We start from the raw sequence: 21,727 nt of genomic DNA on the forward strand, positions 1-21,727 counted from the left end.
CTCATCTTGGTTCACCTTTGCTCAATGACGATGCAATGACGCCCCCCCCCCCCCCCCCGACTTGCTAATCGTCTTGAACTTCCGTGGTGGAGCTCTTAGTCAAGGTTCGTGTTAAGCTTTGGCACTCGTTGATTGTGGAAGCTCCTCCGTTGTGCCCTGGGGTTTGATACGCACGCCAGTGTGGTGCGTTAGGCTCTTTGTAGTCTTGGTATTGTGATCCCTCGACGCACCCCTCATCTACCTGGTCCTGTTAGTCTAGGTCTTGCCTTATGTTGAGCGTCCTGTTCCTCTCTTCTTCTTGTAACGCTTGTTACTTATATGTTTTCGGCTCGGTTTTCTTTATAAACCGGGTCAATTTGTTAAGGTTTTCGATCCGGTTTTTCTTATAAACTGGATCACTCTTCTGGCATTATGGCCACTTTGAGCAATATATTCAGGTGGAGGGACTCCTCCGCGGGTGATTTTCGAAAAAAAAACACACGTCCAGGACAGACTGGGGAACTGGAAGATGATGCTGCTGTTTGCATATATTAGTCACCATGTGTACCAGCTGCCGCCCCATATTTGACTTTGTATGTACATGTGGTTGGGCATCTATATCCATCATCACATTAGTATATTTGTTTCTAGGGGGGCCATCATCATCATCATCCGGAGGTTGTGCATTTGATTAACTTGTTAGGGAGGCGAGCTGTTGCGCCTGCAGAAGAAGAGGTTACATAGAGCTCAAGCAGAATCTCTCCATCGCACAACTCGCTCTCTCTTGGCCCATCCATCTAGATCCATCCATGGCGGCGATAGGCGGCCACCCTTACTCGCCAAGTGACCTGGAGCTCCCCGGTTTCGTGCCGCAGCAGCTTTCACCCATCGAACTCGTGGTGCCCCTCATAGGCACTTCTCTCTTGGTCATCACGGTGATCTGGCTTGTCTCCGGCCATGTCCTCAATAGTGGTAACTACTGCAAACACCAAACCTATCCTTCCATCATGTATGCGTACTATACATACTTCCTGCGTTTATTTTTACTCCACTAATAGGTTTGCCTTGAGTCAAATTTTGTAAAAGTTTATTGGACTCATATTAAAATTTATCAACATTTACAATACCAAATAAATATAATGCTATAAAAATATATTCCATGGTAATTCTAGCGATATTGATTTGATGAGGTGAATGTTAATTGGTACTCTTTTCTATATACTGGATTAAACTATAGAAAGTTTGACTTAAGACAAATCTAACACGTGAAGTAAAAAATAAACGGAGAGAGTGCTCCGTGCAAATTAACACGCCCATCGTCTCCTGATCTTCATATGTTGCAGGAAGACCCAGCAGACTATCAAAGGCGGACCGTTTGCTCATGTGCTGGTGGGCAATCACTGGGTTGACCCACCTAATCATCGAAGCACCCTTGCTCTTCACCCCAAATTACCTTACCAAGGAAAATCCCAGTTTTTTTGATGAAATATGTAAGTTCTTGCTGATTAATTATATCCTCCCACCGTATCCATTATCTTAAAATGATGATCTTAATTTTTGGTGTAACTAACTGCATGCATGCTACATCTTCAGGGAAAGAGTACAGCAAAGCTGACTCCAGATATGCCACCGGGGACACCACAACCACCGCGATCGAAGTCATTGCGGTTTTTCTACAAGGCCCTTTATCACTTTTTGCTGTGTAGGTCACCTTATTAAATTTAATCTTTGTTTTTTATTCCCGGCAAAACAACAAAGATTAAATTTTGCTTGATCTGTTAGTTTCTAGCTAGCTCGACGAATTTGTCAGACCACCAGAATGAATCCAGTTTTGTTTCTAAGGCTTCCTTTTGATTCATAGTATAGGAATATCATGAGAATAGGAAAACCATAGAAAGAGATATTATTTGGTTCATGATATATGATTTTTTTTTTCATTGGGTCTAGACAAATGTTTTTCTTCCTTTGAAATACAAAGGATTGGTTCTATCATGTAGAGGAATAATATTCTGTTCCTGTAAATCAAATGGCTTCAAAGAAATTTTTCCTACAAAATTCTTATCCTCTCAAATTCCTACAAAATTCTTGTAAACCAAAGGAGTCCTAAAATTCCAAGATGTAATAATCACATGGTTCTTGGTTGCATATACAGTTGAGTCCATCTTTAACAACATACATGAGAAAAAGTTCCCATTATTAGTTGATCTCATGCATGGCACCACCTCACCACACATGACACCACATCAAAGGTCCATTCAACATGCATGAAAAAAAATCCATTATATTATGCCACTTATATTCAAAATATTTTTTGACTACACAATAATCAACACAAATATATAATATTCATTTCTGGTTTAGTTTGTATATTATTAATACAACTATGCATGTGTCATATAATCAAATAACTGAAATATATTGCAATCGATTCACGCAGCAACGCAGTAGGTATTCTCTATTTTTTTTAAAGAAAAATAGCACGCCTCTCTATTTTCTAACACTGTGCTTTATAGATTTATAGTACTAGATTAGATAGATACCATTAATTGTAGATTTTATTTATTTTATCTTACCATAAATTTGCTTCTTGCAGTTACGCTATTGCTTCCAGAAAGTCCTACAACTACATTCTACAGTTCGGTGTATCTATGAGCCACCTCTACTCAATGTTGATTTTCTACATTACCGCCTACTTAGACGGCATGAACTTCTGTGCCAGTCCATTCTACTTCTGGACATATTTTGTTGGTGCAAACTCCCCATGGGTTGTGATTCCAACGTTGATAGCAATAAGGAGCTGGAAGTTGATAAGCCAAGCATCTCAGTCTTGCAAGGTGAATCAAGACTAAGTAAACCAACTCTTTGCCCTCGGCACCATAATTATTTGGGCAGTATGACACCTGCGCGGATGGGAACCACAATTTTACTATTTCTACACTGGTTGCGGTGATGTGTGTTCCATGATACAATGATTCCTATGTTTCAAACACAATTGCAATCGAAATAAATATTTTTACCTTTTTAAAGAGAGGATGGGTCCCTGAGGACTCGTTGCTTTATTAAATATGAAGCAGTTATGCAAAGAAACTTACATCATGACTCAAAGTGAATTAAAAACTACAAACTAGACCCTGACTTGGGCAAGAAGGACCCTGAATAGTGGATGCAGACTGCAATTAGGTCCCTGCAAGCTCCCGAATGGAAACATTCTCACAACCACTGCGGATGGGAGCCCACACTACTACAGCAACATCTTGTAGCCGTCTGCTGACCAGTGACAGTTAGGGCGACTCTTGTCACTGGTAATACTTACCGCTCATGGGCAAAGGGATAGACGTGAATGGTAAGAACGCGGTCGTTTAGTGTAGTGTAGTGTAACTCCTATTGGTGTGAAGTGGTAGCGGCCAAATCTGTGTTGAGACATGGACGTCCCCTTGATAACTGTGGTGTGGTCTTAGGTGGGAAGACGTCTCACAAATCTAGTGCCTTTTCGGCCTGGCATGGAGTAAAGACGGAGGTGGTTGTCGAATGATTCGTCATCAAGAGTTGATTGAAGACCACTTTATATCTTAGTAGTGACGAAATTGCGCCGTTACCATGTTTAAGGCATCATCTACTTGTCATTGCATTGATATTCGATGGCTAGCATTGACAAACATAATGAAAATCCTTATACATGCCGTCTTCGATCAGGCGTGGCAACGATGGCGTGAGGTTGTTTATCCATTTTTAAAGGTGTTGTTGCGGAAGTAGTACTCTTTTTACAGGGGAAGAAGTTGTACTTTAATTAGTCATAAGTGTTTACTTTAAATCTTGTAATAGTTCAGGCGTGGTTTATGTGTTATCTGCTCTTCTCAATAATTAATGAAAATAGATGGGAACATCACAATGATGCAGAGGCTAGGGTTTAACCTCCTTTCCAAAAACAAACTAGTGACGAGCACATGCAATTGCTCGTAGTTTTAATGTTCCGGGGGGGGGGGGGTATCTAGAGAGGCATTCATAGCGTTGGTAATAGGGGGGTTGGTAATGGCTCCACACCCCTATTTCCTCCCCTCTTCATATCAATACCCCACCGCCAACCCTCTTCTCCCCATTGGACCTCAACCCCCCCCCCCCCCAAAAAAATCAAATCTCCATCTCGTTGCCCGCCATCGCCGGAGATTTTCGGTCAACCACCGCACGCCACACAACCTTGCAACTGAATAGTGGATGAGCTTGTTGGGTATCGTCAAGATCTTCTTCGTACACCGTCAGCCTCCTAGTCGAGATCCTTTTCCAATGGCTACGAGATTGATGATTCACCAATAGAAGAGGACGACATGTGGTCCATGTGGATTGAGGATGACTTCATGGGGATGGGTGGGAGAAAATAATGCCTTGTTCGAGTAGCCACATCACCGTCGAGGCCCCAATTGAGGTCGTCTGCGTTGATGGGTTGGGCTCGCTGCCATCGGCACATATCCAGTAATGCTCGATGAGAAAATCGGCGTTGAGCCCTCTGTTGAGCCCGCGTGACAAGCCGACCAGTGGATATGCAATGGAGGGAGGCCACCGAGTGTGAGGTGGTCTCATACTTTGTCGCATTATCCGACTCCAATTACGGGGCCATGAGTCATGATGTCATCATCATCATCTCCTCCTCTGACCAACTAGGCACACGTTGTTTGTTTTAAATTATGTTTCATTAGGTCGATTAACTATGTATTGGTGGCTAATTACGTTGTCTTTTGATTTTGAACTATGCTCCTCAAATTGATTAACTCTAGTGTTTAATTACGTTTAGTGTTTTGTTAGTTATGTTAATAACATCCTCGTGAGGTCCTATGATGGCGATATGGGAAATTTCCTCAATTTTAGACCACATTTAGATTTTATAAATAGTTAAGAAGAAACATGATGCATGTAGATGTCTGAATTTTTCAAAGGAAATGTTTGACATTTTTCATTTATCTTTTCAAAGGAGATTGTGATAAAATTAAATACTTCAAACAACGCTCCGACCACCATGGCATGTCCAATCCGGCCATCCTTGCCATGGGCGCCAGACCGTCGACGCTATTGTAATCTCTCTCTAGTCTACCATCTTATGTCTAGTTTATTTGGTTACCCCGCGGCACTTACGGAGCCTCATGGGGGCCAAAGGGGGCCACAGCCCTCCCTTCCAAAAGCAAAACCTTCTCTTTAATTAGTACTACTAAGAATGTTGATCCAACGCATGAACATACATTTTTCCTCTCTAGCCCAATGCACAAATGCGCCTCTCATGCTCATGCCTCCCTTCACAAAATAGACAATGTTGCTCCCTGTCTTCAATGCAATTTGATCTCTAGGTTTTCCTCCCAAGATCTAATTCCCCAATAGCACTTTCCCCCATCTCGGCTGCTCCATCAAGGCTTTGATTGCCAACCGCTGCCGCGCCGCTCCTTGCTACTGCATCTGCATGTCACCAATGTTGCTTGCCCTTCCTATCATCTAGATATGCCTGCCATGCCGAGCGATATCGATCATCAACAACAGTTTGTTGTCTCATCTACATGTTGCTACTACCGTTACCTATCTCGTGATGTTGCAGTTCTGCATCTACACGGCTCAATGTGACGATTACAGATGAACTGAATGGCTGAACAATGAACTGTTGTCAAACAACTGATGGAGTGAAGAAGCAAAGAAAGGTGGTTTTGAATTTAGTTAAAGAAAATTGATTCTAAGACGCTCTGATGCTCATAAAATTTCAATTTCCATGTAAACCTAGTGCTTCCGGCGTAAATTGGATTGCACCTATTTTGATGCATATTTAGCTTTTAGTTTGAATTTGTCCCTCTCTTGGTTGCTTGTCACACTCCATCACTGCCCCGTGGTGCCTTATATGACACGTCCAGGTTACACATGTTCGACTCAACCACCTAACCCTCCGCTAATTATAAGTCCAATTATATCACTACTCGTACACATAATATTATTAAACACATATTTAAACATCTTGGAGTGGAGTACACCAGCAAGCAACTGGCGGTGCACGCGGCTGACTAGCAATCAGATCTAAACTATGAGCACTGATGTTGTCTTCCTGAGTGTTGGTTTGATTTTTCAGATGTTCTGCTCGATTGAATTTTGAGGCATTTTCTATGGCTATGAATCATTATCTTCACTTTCTTTTGTTTTTTGTATTGCAATTCATGTGCTCGTGGAAGTTGCAACGTTGCACAACCTGGGAGAGCACAGAAGTCCCTACACTGCAAAGAAGACCCCCTTGAATAAGACTACAATCAAGCCCCTAGGAGTATGAATAAAGCAATATACATGTAGTAGTTTTGAGTATGAATAAAGTTACATGCATTTCTAAGGAAAAATAGCTATCTTACTCACTTGAGTGTTGAAAAAACGTCTTCTATGCATGCGATTTTATGTTAGACAAGAAATTTAGTAGAGTGATAACTTCCACAACTAGTCCAAAATGAACATAAACAGTATTTTTGCTTGAAAAAACATATTTGAAAAAAGTTTTGTTAACCTATTTAAAGTCAATGTTCATGTGCCCTGAGAAAATTGTTCCGATGGCACATAACTTTTGTTTTGTATAACTATTCTTTATATTTGTATCATATTGCATTAAATGTGCTAACATACATGAACACATTTTATATGACTTAATAAAAGTATTCCCAAGATCAGACAAAATATTACGGAAAAAATTGCACATGCATATGAAATGAATGTTCTCAAACATTTAAAATAAAATATTTTTAGTTATTTGAAAGACATTTTCCAAAAATATACTATGAGTAATTTAGATACACGAAGGCGATTTTGAAATACAGTATGATCATTGTTTAAATACACGGTGACATTGCCTAGGCACGTGATGAATATTCTCGAAAATATACTGCGAACAATTTTTCTACATACACGATAGCCATTTTTCATATACGTGAATACATTTTGGAAATAATGATGAATATTTTTTGAAAACACGATGAACTTTCTTAAAATGCATGATGAACATTTCTTAAAACACAATGAATTTTTTGTAATACACAATGGACATACTTTAGAAAAGTATGAACATTTTTTAATACATGATCAACATCTTTAGAAACACGCCAACATTTTGGAAACAATATGCATTTTTTAAATTTTCCCATGAAAAAGAACAGAAAGAAAAGAAAAAAGATCAAATAGAAAAGGGGAAAATAGAAATGAGAAAAGGAAAATAAAAAAGAAACTAAATTTAAAAAGTAATCACTGATACAACATTTCCTATATCTTCTTTCAAGCTCTATCGGTTACAACCTATCATACATATAAAATTTGATTCACCTAGATTCTCTAACAAAATATAAAATGCAAATGCAAAGTACTCCCTCCGTTCCCAAATATAAGTCTTTCTAGAGATTCCAACAAGTGACTACATACGGAGCAAAATGAGTGAATCTACACTCTAAAATATGTCTATATACATCCGTATGTTGTAGTCCATTTGAAATGTCTAAAAAGACTTATATTTAGGAATGGAGGGAGTATGTAGTATGATCATAAAGTGCAAGTAAATAAAAGGGAGGCACTGAAATTGAAATATGCGATAAATTAGATGAAAGCGAGTCTGGAAGTAGTGGTGGTAGGTGTTGCAAAATTGTCCCTAGGCCATTGTCTACAATACTATAACCGATAAACATACTTCCAGTTTTATATGTGGGAGAGGTGTATGCTAATATGATGCAAAATCAATTGACTCACATGTACTTATGATTGAAATCCCCAGCAAACATCCGCAAATACTAACAATTCATTCAGGTAAACCCAACCAGAAAATCAATATCTATTCTTTATCGATATGTTTTGACTCATATACTGTCACTCCGGCCACCCTATGCATACTCATGATTACATAATACTAGGAAATACTAGGCGTTAAGTGTGATCCAACATACGTGCATGCTTATAAATTGGCACAAGAGGATAACACCGTATCACAACAAACAATTAACATCAATCATAACAGGCTACCAAGACCATTGGACAAATGAAAACTACTCAGACATAATGGTAGTGCAAAAAATCATCGGATAATAACTCGTCACATACAACACCATGTGTATCGATTTATGGATGAGGGGAATTCCCGGGAAAATGTTCAAATATGTGTTTAAAAATATTCACTTTCTATTAAAAAGAATGTTCAATTTGCATTTTGCAAATGTTCAACATGTATTTGGAAAAAGAATGTTCAACATGTATCTGAAAATTGTTCAACATGTATTTGGAAACACAGAAAACAAAAAAGTAAGAAAAATGAATAGGAACTGATGAAAACAAATAGAGAAAACACACAAGGGAAAACAAAGAAATAAATAAAACTACAAAAAAACAAAAAGGAACAATCGCATGGAAGGTTCTAAAACTAGTATGTAGAACCTTCCCAAAATCGGTCTATTGAGGTGTCCCATTAAGGTGAGCTCACAACCATCCAAAATCACTGTATTGGTCGGTCCATTAAGGCCGGCGCATAGTTGGGCGCAAAGGCAAAATGGTACTACATCTCACACGATTATATCTCTCGAGTGTTCCCTGCCGTGGGTCGTCCCACAAAACTCACGCCTACTCGCGTCCATGCGGCTAGGTGTTGAGTCCGCCCGCCAAACTAGTCTGTAAAACTAGCTAACATAGATGTCTTGTCAACATAACAAATCACCGTGGTCTTTCTTGAATAAATTACCCCAGTTCATTGTAGCGGTGCCACGGAGACAGTGAGTTACATGTCCTTGCAGAGTCCATTATTCGGATCTGATGTGTCAAGTTTGTTTTTGCTAGTTTGATTTTTATGGAGTTGGAATCTTCCATGACATTATGGTGAATTTTTTTGTGGTTTGACAGACTGCACTTCTAGGGGACCATCCCCGGTCCATGCATGATCATCGCTCATGACTTCTCATCTTTTTGGATGGGTGACTCAAGAGGTTTTCCAAAACCTTTATTGGTAATCAAATTCGTGCAGGTGAGTGAGTAGCAATAGCGATGCTCCAGTCCAATTGCAGTCTCTTTATTGATGTCTTGTCAGTACTGCATCTAGCAAAGATTTATACCATAGAGAAGATGTCTCCGAAACATTATAGACTCGAAAATCAACATAAACAATTTTTTCGCTTGTACAAAAGATATTTGAATAAACATGTTAATCTGTATGAAAATCAATGTTCACGTGCCTTAAGAAAATATTTCCCATTGCACATAAATTCCGTGGCACTGTGTGTGTGTGTGCGCGCACGCGCCATACTGCATAACAATTTCTCACGGACTTGGAAAAGTTTTATATGGCTTAAAAAAATGTAACCTAGATCAGAAAAATATTACGGGAAAAGCCTACGCATATGAAAATAAATGTTCTCAAACATAATTTAAAATAAGCATTGAGTTTTTTCAAACAAATACACGGTTAATATTTTCTTTAATATGAAAAGATATTTTTGAAATACATGATGGAAGTTTAAAAAACATGATGAACATCTTTAGTTATGTGACGAACATGTTTCTAAACTTTACTGTGAATATTATTTTCACATACATGATGGGGTTTTTAAATAAGTGAGACAATTTTTTAATACACAATGAACATGTTTTAAATACACCGTGGCACTGTCTAGTTACGATGAACATTCTTCAAAATGTACTCTGAATAAATTTCCTAAATCCATGATAGTCATTTTTAAAATGCGAGAATACATTTCGGAAATACAAAATGAACAGGTTTTAGAAACAAGATGTACTTTCTTAAACACAATGAATATTTTCTAGTACATGATGGACATATTTTCGAAAAGTATGAACAGTTTTTTAAATTCATGATCAACATCTATAAATATTCAATTTCATTATTAAAAGTTAAAACACCATGCACATTTTGAAAATTCAGCGATGAAAAAAGAACAAAAAGGAATGCAAAAATAGAAAAGAAAATATGAAAATAATAAATAAATTATTAAACGAAATGAAGAAATAAACTAAATTAAAAAAGTTTCAACTCATGTGTTTTTAAATTTGGTTTTGTTTCATTTTTCATTATATATATTTTTCATTTTTTTTCTGTTACCAATTTTTTTCATGAAGGTATTTTTAAACATAATTATTAACCTGTTCTCAAATTCATGAAGTTTTTCTAAATTCCTGAATTTTTTCCTACATATGTAAACATCTTTTCAAATCGATGAACATTTTTAATATTCATGGAATATTTTTAAATTCATGAAATTTTTCAAATTAGTGAACATTTATTAAATCCTAGAGCATTTTTTTTCAAATTCATGAACTTTTTAATAATTTGTGAACAGTTTTTCATATTTATAATATTTTTACTAATTCATGAACTTTTTTAAGATACATGGTCTTGTTTTAAAAGTATGATTTTTTTATTCATAAAAACCAGAGAACCAGTTTTTCCTCTAAACAGCAGTTATTGGTTTTTCTTGGACCAGTAGCCTGAAGGAGAAGTGTGTGGGCGATCAGACCGATCATGCAAATGAGCATGCTACTGGACCGTCCCACGCGCGAGCACGAGTATACCAATCAGTGTGGTAAGCATTGTAGAGGAATTGTCGGGCGTGAGTTCTAGCTCGCAATCGGCGATGACCTCCTTTGGAGCATTTAATAAGACGGTGATGCACATGAACATTAAGACTCGGCCGGCCCATCGGCGGTCGAAACCGACGTAGACAAAATATTGTTTTTTTGACGGGAAAGCTTATTTTATTAATCAAAGGATGGATATATCGTCTGCCAGCAGACTCACAATGAAATCAGGCGGGGCATCAATCCAACGAGAATGATTATTAGCACGCCCCATCTAGGCAGCTCATGAGCTACATAATTTGACTCTTTAATACAATGCTCAATAGTAAACCTCCCGAAATCTACTAGATAACTACGACATTTATCAAGAATCGGCGCTGTCATCATAGAATAACCTTCATTGAATCTAAGTGCATCCACCACCGTGATATTATCTGATCTCCACCAAGTTATTGCATCCCGTCTCTCTTGCTAGCTTCAGTCCTTCAAGCAGAGCTGCCGCTTCTGTGAACACATCAGTTACATTTTCTAATCTCGCCGTGGACGCCGACACTGACATGAAAGATCCCCGATGATCACGGATGACAGCACCACAAGACCCTGCATAATCGCCTTCAATGAATGAAGCATCGACATTAAGGACAAGTTGTCCTGCTAGGAACATCGGCCACCTGTTGGGAACGTTTTCTTTCATGCTCGTTTCTAATGTTTTTGTTTGGGGTTTTAATTAGTATTATTCCTTTCATCCCATAATATAAGAGCATTTTTGACACTACACTCCGTTCCATAATATAAGAGCGTTTTTGACACGACACTAGTGTAAAAAACGGTCTTATATTATGGGACGGGGAGAGTAGTTTTTTTAAACACACAGCAAATTAAACTTATTTTTAAAGTAACATTTCTAGATGTGAACATTTTCTTAGATCATTATTAGGAAAACACGAACATTTTCTGAAAAAAAACGAGAATATTTTTTGAATCTTCTGTGAGTTTGTTTTGGCCCGCGCTTGTACCTAAAACACTTCCGCCCGGGCCGCGTTTTCTTTGGGCCCACAATCGGGACGGGGACGCCACACAGTGCCTCGTCTTCTTGCCTGGATCGATCCATCTCAACGCCGGCCGCCGCTAAAAAAAATAAATTTCCATCTCAACGCCGGCTGGACGCCGGAGTGTCCTTCCGTCTCCTCCTCCCTTGCATTGTCCTCGCGCCACCCCACCCCAACTCACCCGTCCCCGCGCGTCACTTCGGAGTCAGTGTGCAATGGAGGTGGCGACAGCCGGGGGCACCACGCCGCGCTCCTCCGCCTCGCTTCCGGCTCTCTCGCCGGTGGCCGCACTCCACGCCGCCGCGCTCCCCCTAGGCACGGTCCTCGAACCCTCTCTCATCAACGCATGCTCCGCCAGGGGCGACCCGGATTCTTCCCGCAGCGTGTTCGACAAATTGCCCGGCCGGGAGCAGACTGTCTCCGCACTTCCCGCGCCCGCAGGTTCTCGGCCTGTTCCGTGGCGGGGAAGGGGAGATGGATGACAAGGCCGCGTGCGCGAGGGCCGGGATGGTGGGCGAATGGATGCAAGTGTTCGCAAGGAAGGGTGAGGAGGCCGTCGCTGCAGCGCTATACATGTATGGTGGAGATGCTGGGAAGCGCCTGGGAGGTGGAGCCCGGAGGTCGACGAGACCGAGTGCGGATGGAGGCGCGACTGGTGCTGCTCGCCCCATGCCGGGCGCATGGCCGTCTCGATGTGGCAAGGCATGCATTTTGGCCAAATGATAATGCAGGACAAGATAAGCCAGCCCCCTGGCTGGTGGAGCTCTGAAATTTGTACAACATGATCCTTGGTTTACCTACATGGGTCTGCCCTTCGGCAATCTGATTGTCCGGTTTGTCGTCGCCCCATTACTCTGCTGGTACCTTCTGAAGTTGCTTCCGTGCTGTTTGTCTTGTTTGTCATCGCCCCATTACTCTGTTGACATGGGCAATCTGGTTGTCCGGTTTGTTGTCGCCCCATCAATCCTGTTATAATGTGTGAACTGAATTGAAGCCTTGGTGGAGGCCTGGAGCTCTTCACAGTACAATCGGAATTTGGATTACATCACTGGTAAAGCCCTAGAGCCCTTGGTTTCTTGGTTTTTTTTTCATGTTTAGATTGTTGGCCTATCTTCCAATGAAATGCCAATTACCTCTGAAAATATAACTAGGCATACAGAGGTCTACTTTTTTTACATTTTTCTGGTGAACTCCTATGTATTGATCTAGATCAGTCTATAGTAGCAGTTCTATTATCTCCATATACTTGTGCAGTACAAATCAGTCTATAGTAGCAGTTCTATTATCTCCATATACTTGTGCAGTACAATGTCCTCAACGTTGCAACAATGCATGACCCTTTGTGTCTGTTTAGAAACAGATCCAGTGAATGAGACTGAAATGTCTAGCAGAGGGTACAATTGAACTTATAGTTGACGATATACTGTAGTAGTGTAGTCGCACCCAACTAGTTGGGTGAAATACATTATCAGAGATATTCTTGGTAAACTGGCTTCTGCAACATTCTTTGAGTTGAGAGATATTTTATTTTACCACATGTTCATATACTGAAAGACTACAGTGTAACAATAACTGTTCTGTCCAGCTAGGAAAATTTGCACCCCTTCTCGTAGTCCACTGAATTAATAGATGTTCAAGTACATATATACTACCCTCATCATGCTGCCAAGCAACTAGTTCCCTATTTGGGACCAGGCCTGCTTGGCAATCGCTAGAAATAGACAGAACAAAAATGGACTAGGGAATCCATGGCCACTCTTGTCTATAATTAATGAAATAGTAGATAAGTTGGTTTGTGCCTTAGATCAGTGGAGGTTGTGCCCTAGACCATAGCAGGAACTCTAAAGGCTTCAGCGTCTAAAGTATTGCAGTTAGGATTTAAAGAGTTACCTACAAATTCCTTCTAAGATATTAAGCTCCAATTCCACGTGGGCTTATTAATTTCTTGCCAGCAGCTTACATTTTCCTTTCATGTCTTTAAGCTTTCCATTAGAGCTGAGATGGCCCCGGTGACTCTTGAGTTGCAGCAACCGCTTCAAAATTCCAGGTTTTCTTTGTCCTGCTTCTCATGAGTACTGAGAACATGTGATTATCAACTTATCATTATAAAATTACTTTTCTTAGTTTCAATGATGGCGTGTCAGTAAATTTAGAACAATCTTAATTACTTGTTGCCCTGATCTGTTGAAAGACAAGCATGCTGTGTTTTCCATGGTTTACTGATGGTTGCCATGGTCTGAAATGAAAATGTAACCAAACTTGCGAGTCCGAGTTTGAGATCCCTGGACTATGTCCAACTGTTCTCTGTTATACCTTGCTCCAATCATTTGCTACTACAGATTCATGCTGGATGTGAATCGCAAGCTAAACATGCTCTTCTTGTATAAATTTGTCTTACGGTTGTTCTGTTTCTCATCTCACGCAGAAGGCAATGCTTTGACAAAACATGTTTCATGATGCAGTTCGGCATGGATTGCGGTTTAGATGGCCCTGATGGAGCGAATTCCGAGTTAGCCAAACCGGGAAAGGAAAGCAATGGCGGTGCACCTGTATACAGATGGAAGTTCCATCTCGAACAGTGAAGTGAAATGTCCGGTGTATCCTCGACGAGGGTTGCGGCTTGGATTTCGTCCCTGCTACGCCATTGTGGGTGCTGTATGATTTGTTGGTGATTTCATGGTTTAGTTTTGTGCTCGAAAGGTGTTGGGAACTGTTGAACTACGTGTGCATGCATGCAATGTTTGTGGTGTAATAACAGTCACGTCCTATTCGTTATATGGCTGTGCATGCACCTGCGAGTGCCTCTATTCCATATATATGTAACAACCTCCACATGGAATACAATCAGTGATTGACATGGGGCTAGCTGGTTGCCTTTCAACTAGAACTCAAGCTCAACTGCCTATTGTTGAATTATTATTTTGTCAATGGTCGAGAGTTGTCATCAAAGCATGAACAAGCCTGGCATGCACTCTTTTCTTCTTCAGGGACAACTTTACCTGAACTGAGAGATTTATATAAATCATTAGTTTTTTAGGCAAGTTAAATAGCAGTGCAAGAATTTCATGTACCAAGTTTGTCAACTAGAGAAGATAACGATAAATTAATTAATGTTGCCTAGCTGCTAAGCTTGCTATGCCCTACTCGTACTCCCTGCGAAGAGTCCACGGTGGTTCGTTGCACTCTCCCGCAGCCTCTGGTACCACTTGTAGAAATGGCGGGATGCAACAAAGTAGGAGTGGGTGCCCCCAAACCCGCCACGAAGCATCCCGATGACCATGCCGTGGGCGTGAAGAAGAGGCGCGCCAGACATCCCGGCCTGGTTGTCAATGTAGGCCTCAAGGAGGGTCATCCTGTAGCCCATCTCTTTAGCGCTCATGATGTCGATGTCCCGGGGAGAGCTGCTCAACCCCGTCACCTTGTTCCATGACACCATCATTCACCGGCTCGCGTGTCTTGGTATGCTCCGAGCCACCTGGAGGATCGGGTGAGGTCTGGTGTAGACGCCGTCGCTGTCGTGGAAGTTCTCGAGGGACTCGACCTCAACAGGGAGCAGAAGCATGTCCGGGGAAGAGTCCCATGCCGTTATGTTTGCATTCACGTACTTCCTTGCCTCTTCGGCCTGGCCGGCGAGCCAGCGAGCTTCCTCGTGGTGGTAACAGACGAGAGAGGCGCTAAACAAGCACACTTTATCCGGATCAGACCTGTTGTATATATTCTGGAGGTCGTGAGCAGTCATGATGACACGCCGTCCATCGGCCATGGAATCGTGAACGAAGCCAAGGCAGGTGCATGGGTTATATGCAGCTTCCTTCTCTTCCTTTTGTCTTCGATGGTTTGTACTCGATCGGCCAGCTCCTGGATCCTTTTGAACCTGTGGGGCTTGGGGGCCAACTTGACGTAAAAGAACGAATCCTTGGCTGTGTTGAACATATCCGTCCAATCCACCACCTGTTGAACGTTGAGGCATCCAATCTTTACTGCAGTGCAGGGACAGATTGGCTTCAAGAGGGGAGGGTTGGCGGCGGCGCAGGCCCGTGCGACGGTGCCGGATGTTGGCGCCTTTCCTGCGATTTTTTTTGTACACAAAAAATTCGCAGGAAACACCCGTGTACGGCCCGACCCGACCCCGACCCCAACCACGAACACGACACATCGGCAGCAGCGGCGCGATTGCAAGAGGGCCGGCGGTTGATTCCCATCGATCGGGGAAAGAAGATGGGTGCGGATGTGGAGAGATCCAGCAACAAAAGGACCATGGCCGCCGATCCGACCAGCCGAGACGATCCCTTGGCCAAGAAGAAGAAGAAGGTGGTGGATCTGGGGAGCGACAGCGACGAGGACTTGCCTGATCCGTCACAGTGGGCGGGGGTTAATCCCGATTCCTTCGGCGATGACTACTTGGCCAAGATGGAAAAGGCCAGACTCGACGAAGAATCAGGTATGAATATGATCCCGCGATTCCCGGCCAACATCCAATTTTTCAGTTTACTAGTAATGGCGCAACTAGCCTTGCGTTGGCGCCCGCTAGCTGCCGGCGGGGTTGCAGGCGTCGCGCCGCGAGCTCTGATGCGGCGTGGCTCCCCGGCGGCCTCTGGGAGCAGATCTGCCGTGGGGAAGGGATGGCTTGTGGCGGGAGGCGGGCTGGTGGTGCGTCGTGTTGAGTTCGGGGGTCGCGACGAGGGCGCCGGTGCGGCTGGGTGTCGGGCCAGTGCGCTGGGAAAGGTGGCGCTTTGCCTCTTCTCGGCTGCTGGCGGTCTTTGCGCTGGTGTCCTGGATCCGGCGGGCGTGGTGGATTGGATGGCTGCTGGTGGTTCCTGGCGGTTGGTGGTTCGGCTCTGTGTGCGAGGTGGTGGAGGCAGCTGTGCGGCGTGATGTGTCGCCTCCCCTCGGGGTGCCCGGCCTGATTGAGCAGCTCTGCAACTTTGGGTTTAGGAACTTGGGCTGGGAAAAATCCCTACTTCGTGACGCCGAGGCTAGCATGGCGCCGTCCCCTACCTGGAGGCATTGCTTTGGCCCGGATCCGACTCCCTCCCTCGTGCTCAAGGGAAACCCTTGGTTCGGCCTTCGGACCAGGCGGCGGCGGCCTGGCATGGTGTCGTTCCCTCCTTGGAGGCGCCGTCTTGTTGCTTGAGGAGTCCTGGTGGCACAGCTCTTATCGGTGTCGGCTACTACTTTGGGCATGGGCCTCCGAGGCGCAGTGTACACCATCGCCGGAGCTCTCTCGATGATGACTCCTCTAGGTTTGCCCAGGCCCTGCTGTCTACTTGCTGACTTCCTCTTGGCGCAGTGGGTGGGGTAGTCTTGGTCTTGTTGTAGAGGTCTCCGACGTCGATCATGACATGCCTGGGTTGCTCTGTGGCTCGTCTTATCGCCATTGGCATGAGGTTGGCCTAGGTGGAGCATGTACCGTAGTTCGTGTGATGGGTGTGTTTGGTGGATGTGGATTCTAATCCTTGTGATTGGCATTGTAATGGCCGAAAGGCGTTATATCCGGCTTCTTTGCCGCTTCTTCTTCAATATATGATACATATGCTTATGCGCATTGTAGAAAAAAGTAATAACGCAACTGTTCTACTTCTGCCTGTAGCTCCCCGCCCTGTGAAAATTGCCACGCTCGACTACTACAAACCTGCCACCAGGTTTCACACCGTCGAGCTTTTCCCCGTCCGTCGATCCGGAAGCAAGGCCGTGCTCCTCGCTGCGAAATTTCTTCTAGGGATTCCATCCTCTCTCGGTACTTTTATATGTATCCTTGTGCCCTCTATGATTTGGATTAGTTGATCCGTCGTCTCGCAACTTAACATATATATTGTGTTTGAATCACACAGATGGTGAACCGCTCAGACGGTGCTCTGGCTTCTGGGTCGATTGGGTTGAGGAGAAGAAAACTGGCCTTGTTTTGACAACTGCGCGGCTGATTCGCACAAAGGATGCTCCTTACAGTGTCTGGTCAGGCGGTGAAGAGTATGCTACAGATGCTGATGTGAGTCAATGTGCTTCTTCTATTAATTTCTGTATATGCATGTACTATCTTTTACAGCTGGTTCCATCTCAAATAAATAAAATAATCTTGGTGTATTGCAATTCACATATTTTTTCTATGTGCTATTGGCCTTTTCTAATAACAAAATGGAAACAAAACACGCCTTCGCTTACCATTCAAAAATCGTATATAATCTGTTCTGCAACTTTGTTTAGGTCACTGTTCATTTGCTAAATGGCACCAGTGCAAAGGGCCAGCTGGTCTATCTCCAGCCCCACTACGATCTCGCTTTCCTGAGCGTTCAGGTGGATCAACCAATCAACTTACCATCTTTGAATGAAAAAGATGTAGAATTTGCTCAAGAGGTTTTTCGGCTCGGAAGAGACAATTCCTTAAATCTAAGGATAACATATGCCAGGGCAGAATATTTGAATCCAACCATGTTTGAGCGGCACCACAATGTATACTTCCGTTCTCCAGATGGCCATGGTGATGATAATGAGGTGATATATCTTATCATTAGATAGAATTATATACATTTGGTACAGTTTTGAGTTTTGTGTGATGTCATCTTTATGTTCTATATTGCAATCTATTGTTATAACATTTTTTTTGTTCTTGCAAACTTTCATATATGTTGCCAATATGAATTGTTGCAGTTTGACTATGGGGGGCCAGTTATTGACCTGTGTGGTGAAGTTGTCGGAATGGTCAACGACCCTAAGAGATTTGGGTCTTTTGTACCTTCTTCCATTTTGCTCAATTGTTTGGATTCATGGAAGAAATATCAGTACGTTTTTTCTCTCAGTGCTGTGATAGTATTAGACTAATGTGGTGTCTCCTAATTGTTCTTTTTACCTATTTTAGGAGTCATTATTTTTAGTAGTATCTATTTTCTCACTTTTATGAAATTTAATTACCATAAGTTGTGTAAAGATTCTCAAAGAATATATATGTGTGTGTGTATACATATATATACTCATTTGTAAGAAAATCAAGAACTAGATCTTTGATGGGGCCTAGATAGGAAGAAACAAGTAGAACGGCGCTGAGAGTGCAAAATGTGTTACTTTTACGTAATATCAAATCCCCTCTATGAGTTTTTGTCAACTACTATGAACGATTCATCCCTGTTGGGCCTTTCTGAACTCTATTTGAATCAAAATATTTGATTATTGTTGATTTTTTTAACACGTTAGATGGAAGCCTGGTTCCACCAAAGATATGTTAAATGATTATCTGATTTGACGTAGGCACATCGCCCGGCCTCATCTTGGAATGATGTTTAAGGACATCAAACTTCTAGAACCTGCTCATGTTGACATGTTATGGCGTAAGTTTAACATTGATGATGGTCTTATTGTTCAAGAGGTAGGTAATGACTTCCTGAAAGTGCCCAATTTCTCATCTGTGTAAAGTTAATTATTGACGTTTGAACCTTAGGTGTCGGGAGGATCTCCTGCTGAGAAATTTGGAATCCAAGAAGGTGATATTATTGAATCTTTCAGTGGAAAGCCTGTTTCTTCCACAATTGAGGTGAGTGAATTAGAGAGTTGTTAGGTAAACGAACTGAAAATAAATTTCATTTGTGTGATATTTAGTAGCTTCACGGTCTTGACTAGAATGTTTTCGTTTCCTGCAATTATCAGCTGGAAAATACACTGATGAGCATATACAAGGGAACCTTAGATGCTGAAGTTCGTATTTCTGTAAGTTCATTTGTATATATGAGGGCGGTTTGCTTGATCCCGGCCATCCATTTATTTGTACCGAAGTATTATTAGCAAAATGCTAGCTCTAAGAGATGTGTTTGGCTAACTCGATAGGTTGGGGTGTTTCACACACTCAAAGAACAACGGAGCACTGTAGACTTGACTGCAAAATTATCAGAACTTGGAGAGGTTATTACAAGAGGTACACATCTCCTCTTTTAACTTGCCCCATCTACAGATTATTATTTCAAATCCAGACATAATGCTATCGCTAAGTATGCAAGCTCATGTGCATTGTGCAATACACTCTTACATGACACACATGTGATGCCTAAAATATCACACCAAACCATACAGTATTCTGATATTTTGCAAGTTTACTGTTTTGGTAAGTAGGTGGTGTGTAGCAAGTAAGGCCCCGTTCGGAAGCTCACTGGCTTCCCAAACGAGACAGCTTCTCGTGGAGCCAGCGCTAGCTAGCTTCTCCTGGAGCCAACGATCGTTCGGTAGCATTGCTGGAGCAGCTGCTTCTTCATGGGCTGGCAGCCCAGGAAAGGAGGATGAAGCCCATTCGGGTTGGTAGATGGATGGCCCAGTTCAGTGGTAAAGGCAGGCTGTAGCGACAGAAAACGCTTCGTGAGGCACTTCGGAAGGGCACTCTCGTGTAATTTCTAGCAACTTCCACTTCTCGCTTTAGCGAAGCTACGCTTCCGCTGCTCCGAAAAATTGCACTGCGGGGTTCACGTTCTCCAGGAGCTGGCTTCTCGAAGCTAACTCGTTCGGGGTGGCTTCTCTTGGCTCCTTCGGGAAGCTGGCTCGTGGAGAGCTTCCGAACGGAGCCTAAGTTGTAGAGAACAGACTTCATCCATGTTTTTTTTACCAAAGTGTCTGGGTTTGTGGTGCAAGAGATGCATGTCTGGGTTTGTGGTGCTAACTTTGAGTTGTGTGACATTTTGCAAAGAATGTGGATTAAATATTGTTTGCATGCTTGCTCTCAGTTTTCTTTTTGGATATAGATACAAAACATTCGCCTTGAGATAGGTGTTTTGCAAGCAAAAGTAGGCTTGGTTATTTGATACTCATGTTATGTTGTTATTTGTTACAGGTCCTACAGACTCTTGAACTGGCTGCCAGGTCGAGGAGGGATGTTTCTATAGTGTGGCCACATGTAGTACTATAGATATATTAGAAATAACATCTTTATCTGTAATTTAGTGCCTAGGTCCTCCAAAGTAGCAGCTCCTTGTGGGATTTCCTATACTGCAATTGAAACCCCTCTTAGTGCCCGAGGAAGCGTTGTTTGTTGCCTTATCTCATTTGGTGGTCAACAAGGCCAAGTATCTTGGCTCTGCACATATGGCTATGCATGAGGAGCACCAAGTATCTTGGGTCATGAACTTTGTGAAAAAGCACTACTAATTTTTAACTGTTGCTGGTTTGTGGAAATTCTTTTCTACGGTGATCTGACTGTAAACACATGTATATTTTTCTGCTGTTATACTTGGATGAAATTTCTAAGTTGCAAGTGTAAGGTGGCCTCTCCACTATTAAACCACGTGTCACAATCCTAGCAAGTGCAAGGTCTCTTATCTCTTTGTGTCATGACTTCTAGTCATTTGGCATGGAATTTGAGGTGTTCCCTGTTGATTTTGGAACATGGGCAATTCCGATGTTATGTCCTGAAGCTTTCTATCCTTACCAGTTGCTGATAACAACTGATAATGTGCAATGACTCAGCCTGATTCCATTTTCTCTTAGACTGAAAGAATGAATTTTTTGTTGCTATTTTTTTTTTGTGGTATACACGGACTCTGTTTTGCAGCTATGTGCACTAACTGTGATGTGAAGTTGCTCCCTTTTTTGCTGCATTTCTTATTAGACGGCTTCACGCATAAATTTCTAGATTAACATGTATTTTACATTGGCATTACAAATAAATAAATAGCCAGACTAATTCCGCGAGAAACTGTACATAACCATGGCGACGGTGTGGAAGTGGAACAAAGTGAGTCGGGAACCAAAATCATAGATCAAATCACAAAGGGGTTGTTTTCTATCAAATGTTCGGTTTTTTTCCCTCGCCCACAATGGCGTCTAGGATTTACTAGTGAATCTGAGTTCTGGGGAATTCCTCCTGCCTCGCATGGCGTGAGTTTATAAATAAAACCACGCGGCAGTATCAAGCATAGGCATATACTCCCTCCGTTTCTAAATATAAGTCTTTTTAGTCATAACAACACACATGGCACGCATGCCAGCAACCTATGCACTAAAAGGGACACCAAGAAGACTCCAAGGGAAGCATCCGCTAGAGGAAGGGACTCTCTCCTGGCTGATGAGATCCGAACGCTGTGGCCTTCATGCAAGAGATCAGGAGCTCCGTCGCCTCAATGTCAACATCTTTAACTAGCGGCTTCCATTGCTGTAAAAGTTTAAGC

At 42.3% G+C, this 21,727-nt stretch overlaps 2 protein-coding genes and 1 long non-coding RNA gene across 3 annotated transcripts; all 3 read left to right on the forward strand.

Annotated features, from left to right (window-relative positions):
- Positions 1-654: 654 nt before the first annotated feature.
- On the forward strand, positions 655-3,005 carry LOC123124073 (probable 3-beta-hydroxysteroid-Delta(8),Delta(7)-isomerase). The gene is made up of 4 exons (XM_044544776.1): positions 655-951; positions 1,323-1,469; positions 1,573-1,681; positions 2,573-3,005. The coding sequence occupies exons 1-4, from the start codon at positions 789-791 to the stop codon at positions 2,826-2,828; spliced, it is 675 nt and encodes a 224-aa protein (XP_044400711.1). The 5' UTR covers positions 655-788; the 3' UTR covers positions 2,829-3,005.
- Positions 3,006-11,588: 8,583 nt separating this feature from the next.
- Positions 11,589-14,519, forward strand: LOC123124074 (uncharacterized). Its single transcript, XR_006460947.1, has 3 exons — positions 11,589-12,642; positions 13,574-13,638; positions 14,054-14,519. It is a non-coding gene; the product is annotated as an uncharacterized lncRNA (long non-coding RNA).
- A 976-nt stretch (positions 14,520-15,495) lies between these two features.
- On the forward strand, positions 15,496-20,859 carry LOC123119070 (probable periplasmic serine endoprotease DegP-like). The gene is made up of 10 exons (XM_044538730.1): positions 15,496-16,032; positions 17,182-17,328; positions 17,423-17,577; positions 17,793-18,080; positions 18,237-18,367; positions 18,831-18,948; positions 19,021-19,113; positions 19,227-19,286; positions 19,404-19,491; positions 20,395-20,859. The coding sequence occupies exons 1-10, from the start codon at positions 15,810-15,812 to the stop codon at positions 20,409-20,411; spliced, it is 1,320 nt and encodes a 439-aa protein (XP_044394665.1). The 5' UTR covers positions 15,496-15,809; the 3' UTR covers positions 20,412-20,859.
- The last annotated feature ends 868 nt before the right edge of the window (positions 20,860-21,727 follow it).

Source organism: Triticum aestivum, chromosome 5D, assembly GCF_018294505.1.
Source record: "Triticum aestivum cultivar Chinese Spring chromosome 5D, IWGSC CS RefSeq v2.1, whole genome shotgun sequence".
NCBI lineage: Eukaryota > Viridiplantae > Streptophyta > Magnoliopsida > Poales > Poaceae > Triticum > Triticum aestivum.

What these genes read in the sequence shown, in the direction of transcription:
- LOC123124073 (XM_044544776.1), top strand. Translation starts at nt 789, where the DNA reads ATGGCGGCGATAGGCGGCCACCCTTACTCGCCAAGTGACCTGGAGCTC. An exon ending in CGGCCATGTCCTCAATAGTG is followed by an intron (nt 952 to 1,322) that starts GTAACTACTGCA and finishes CATATGTTGCAG; the next exon opens with GAAGACCCAGCAGACTATCA. An exon ending in CAGTTTTTTTGATGAAATAT is followed by an intron (nt 1,470 to 1,572) that starts GTAAGTTCTTGC and finishes CTACATCTTCAG; the next exon opens with GGAAAGAGTACAGCAAAGCT.
- LOC123119070 (XM_044538730.1), top strand. Translation starts at nt 15,810, where the DNA reads ATGGGTGCGGATGTGGAGAGATCCAGCAACAAAAGGACCATGGCCGCC. An exon ending in GCCATGGTGATGATAATGAG is followed by an intron (nt 18,081 to 18,236) that starts GTGATATATCTT and finishes GAATTGTTGCAG; the next exon opens with TTTGACTATGGGGGGCCAGT. An exon ending in ATGGTCTTATTGTTCAAGAG is followed by an intron (nt 18,949 to 19,020) that starts GTAGGTAATGAC and finishes TTTGAACCTTAG; the next exon opens with GTGTCGGGAGGATCTCCTGC.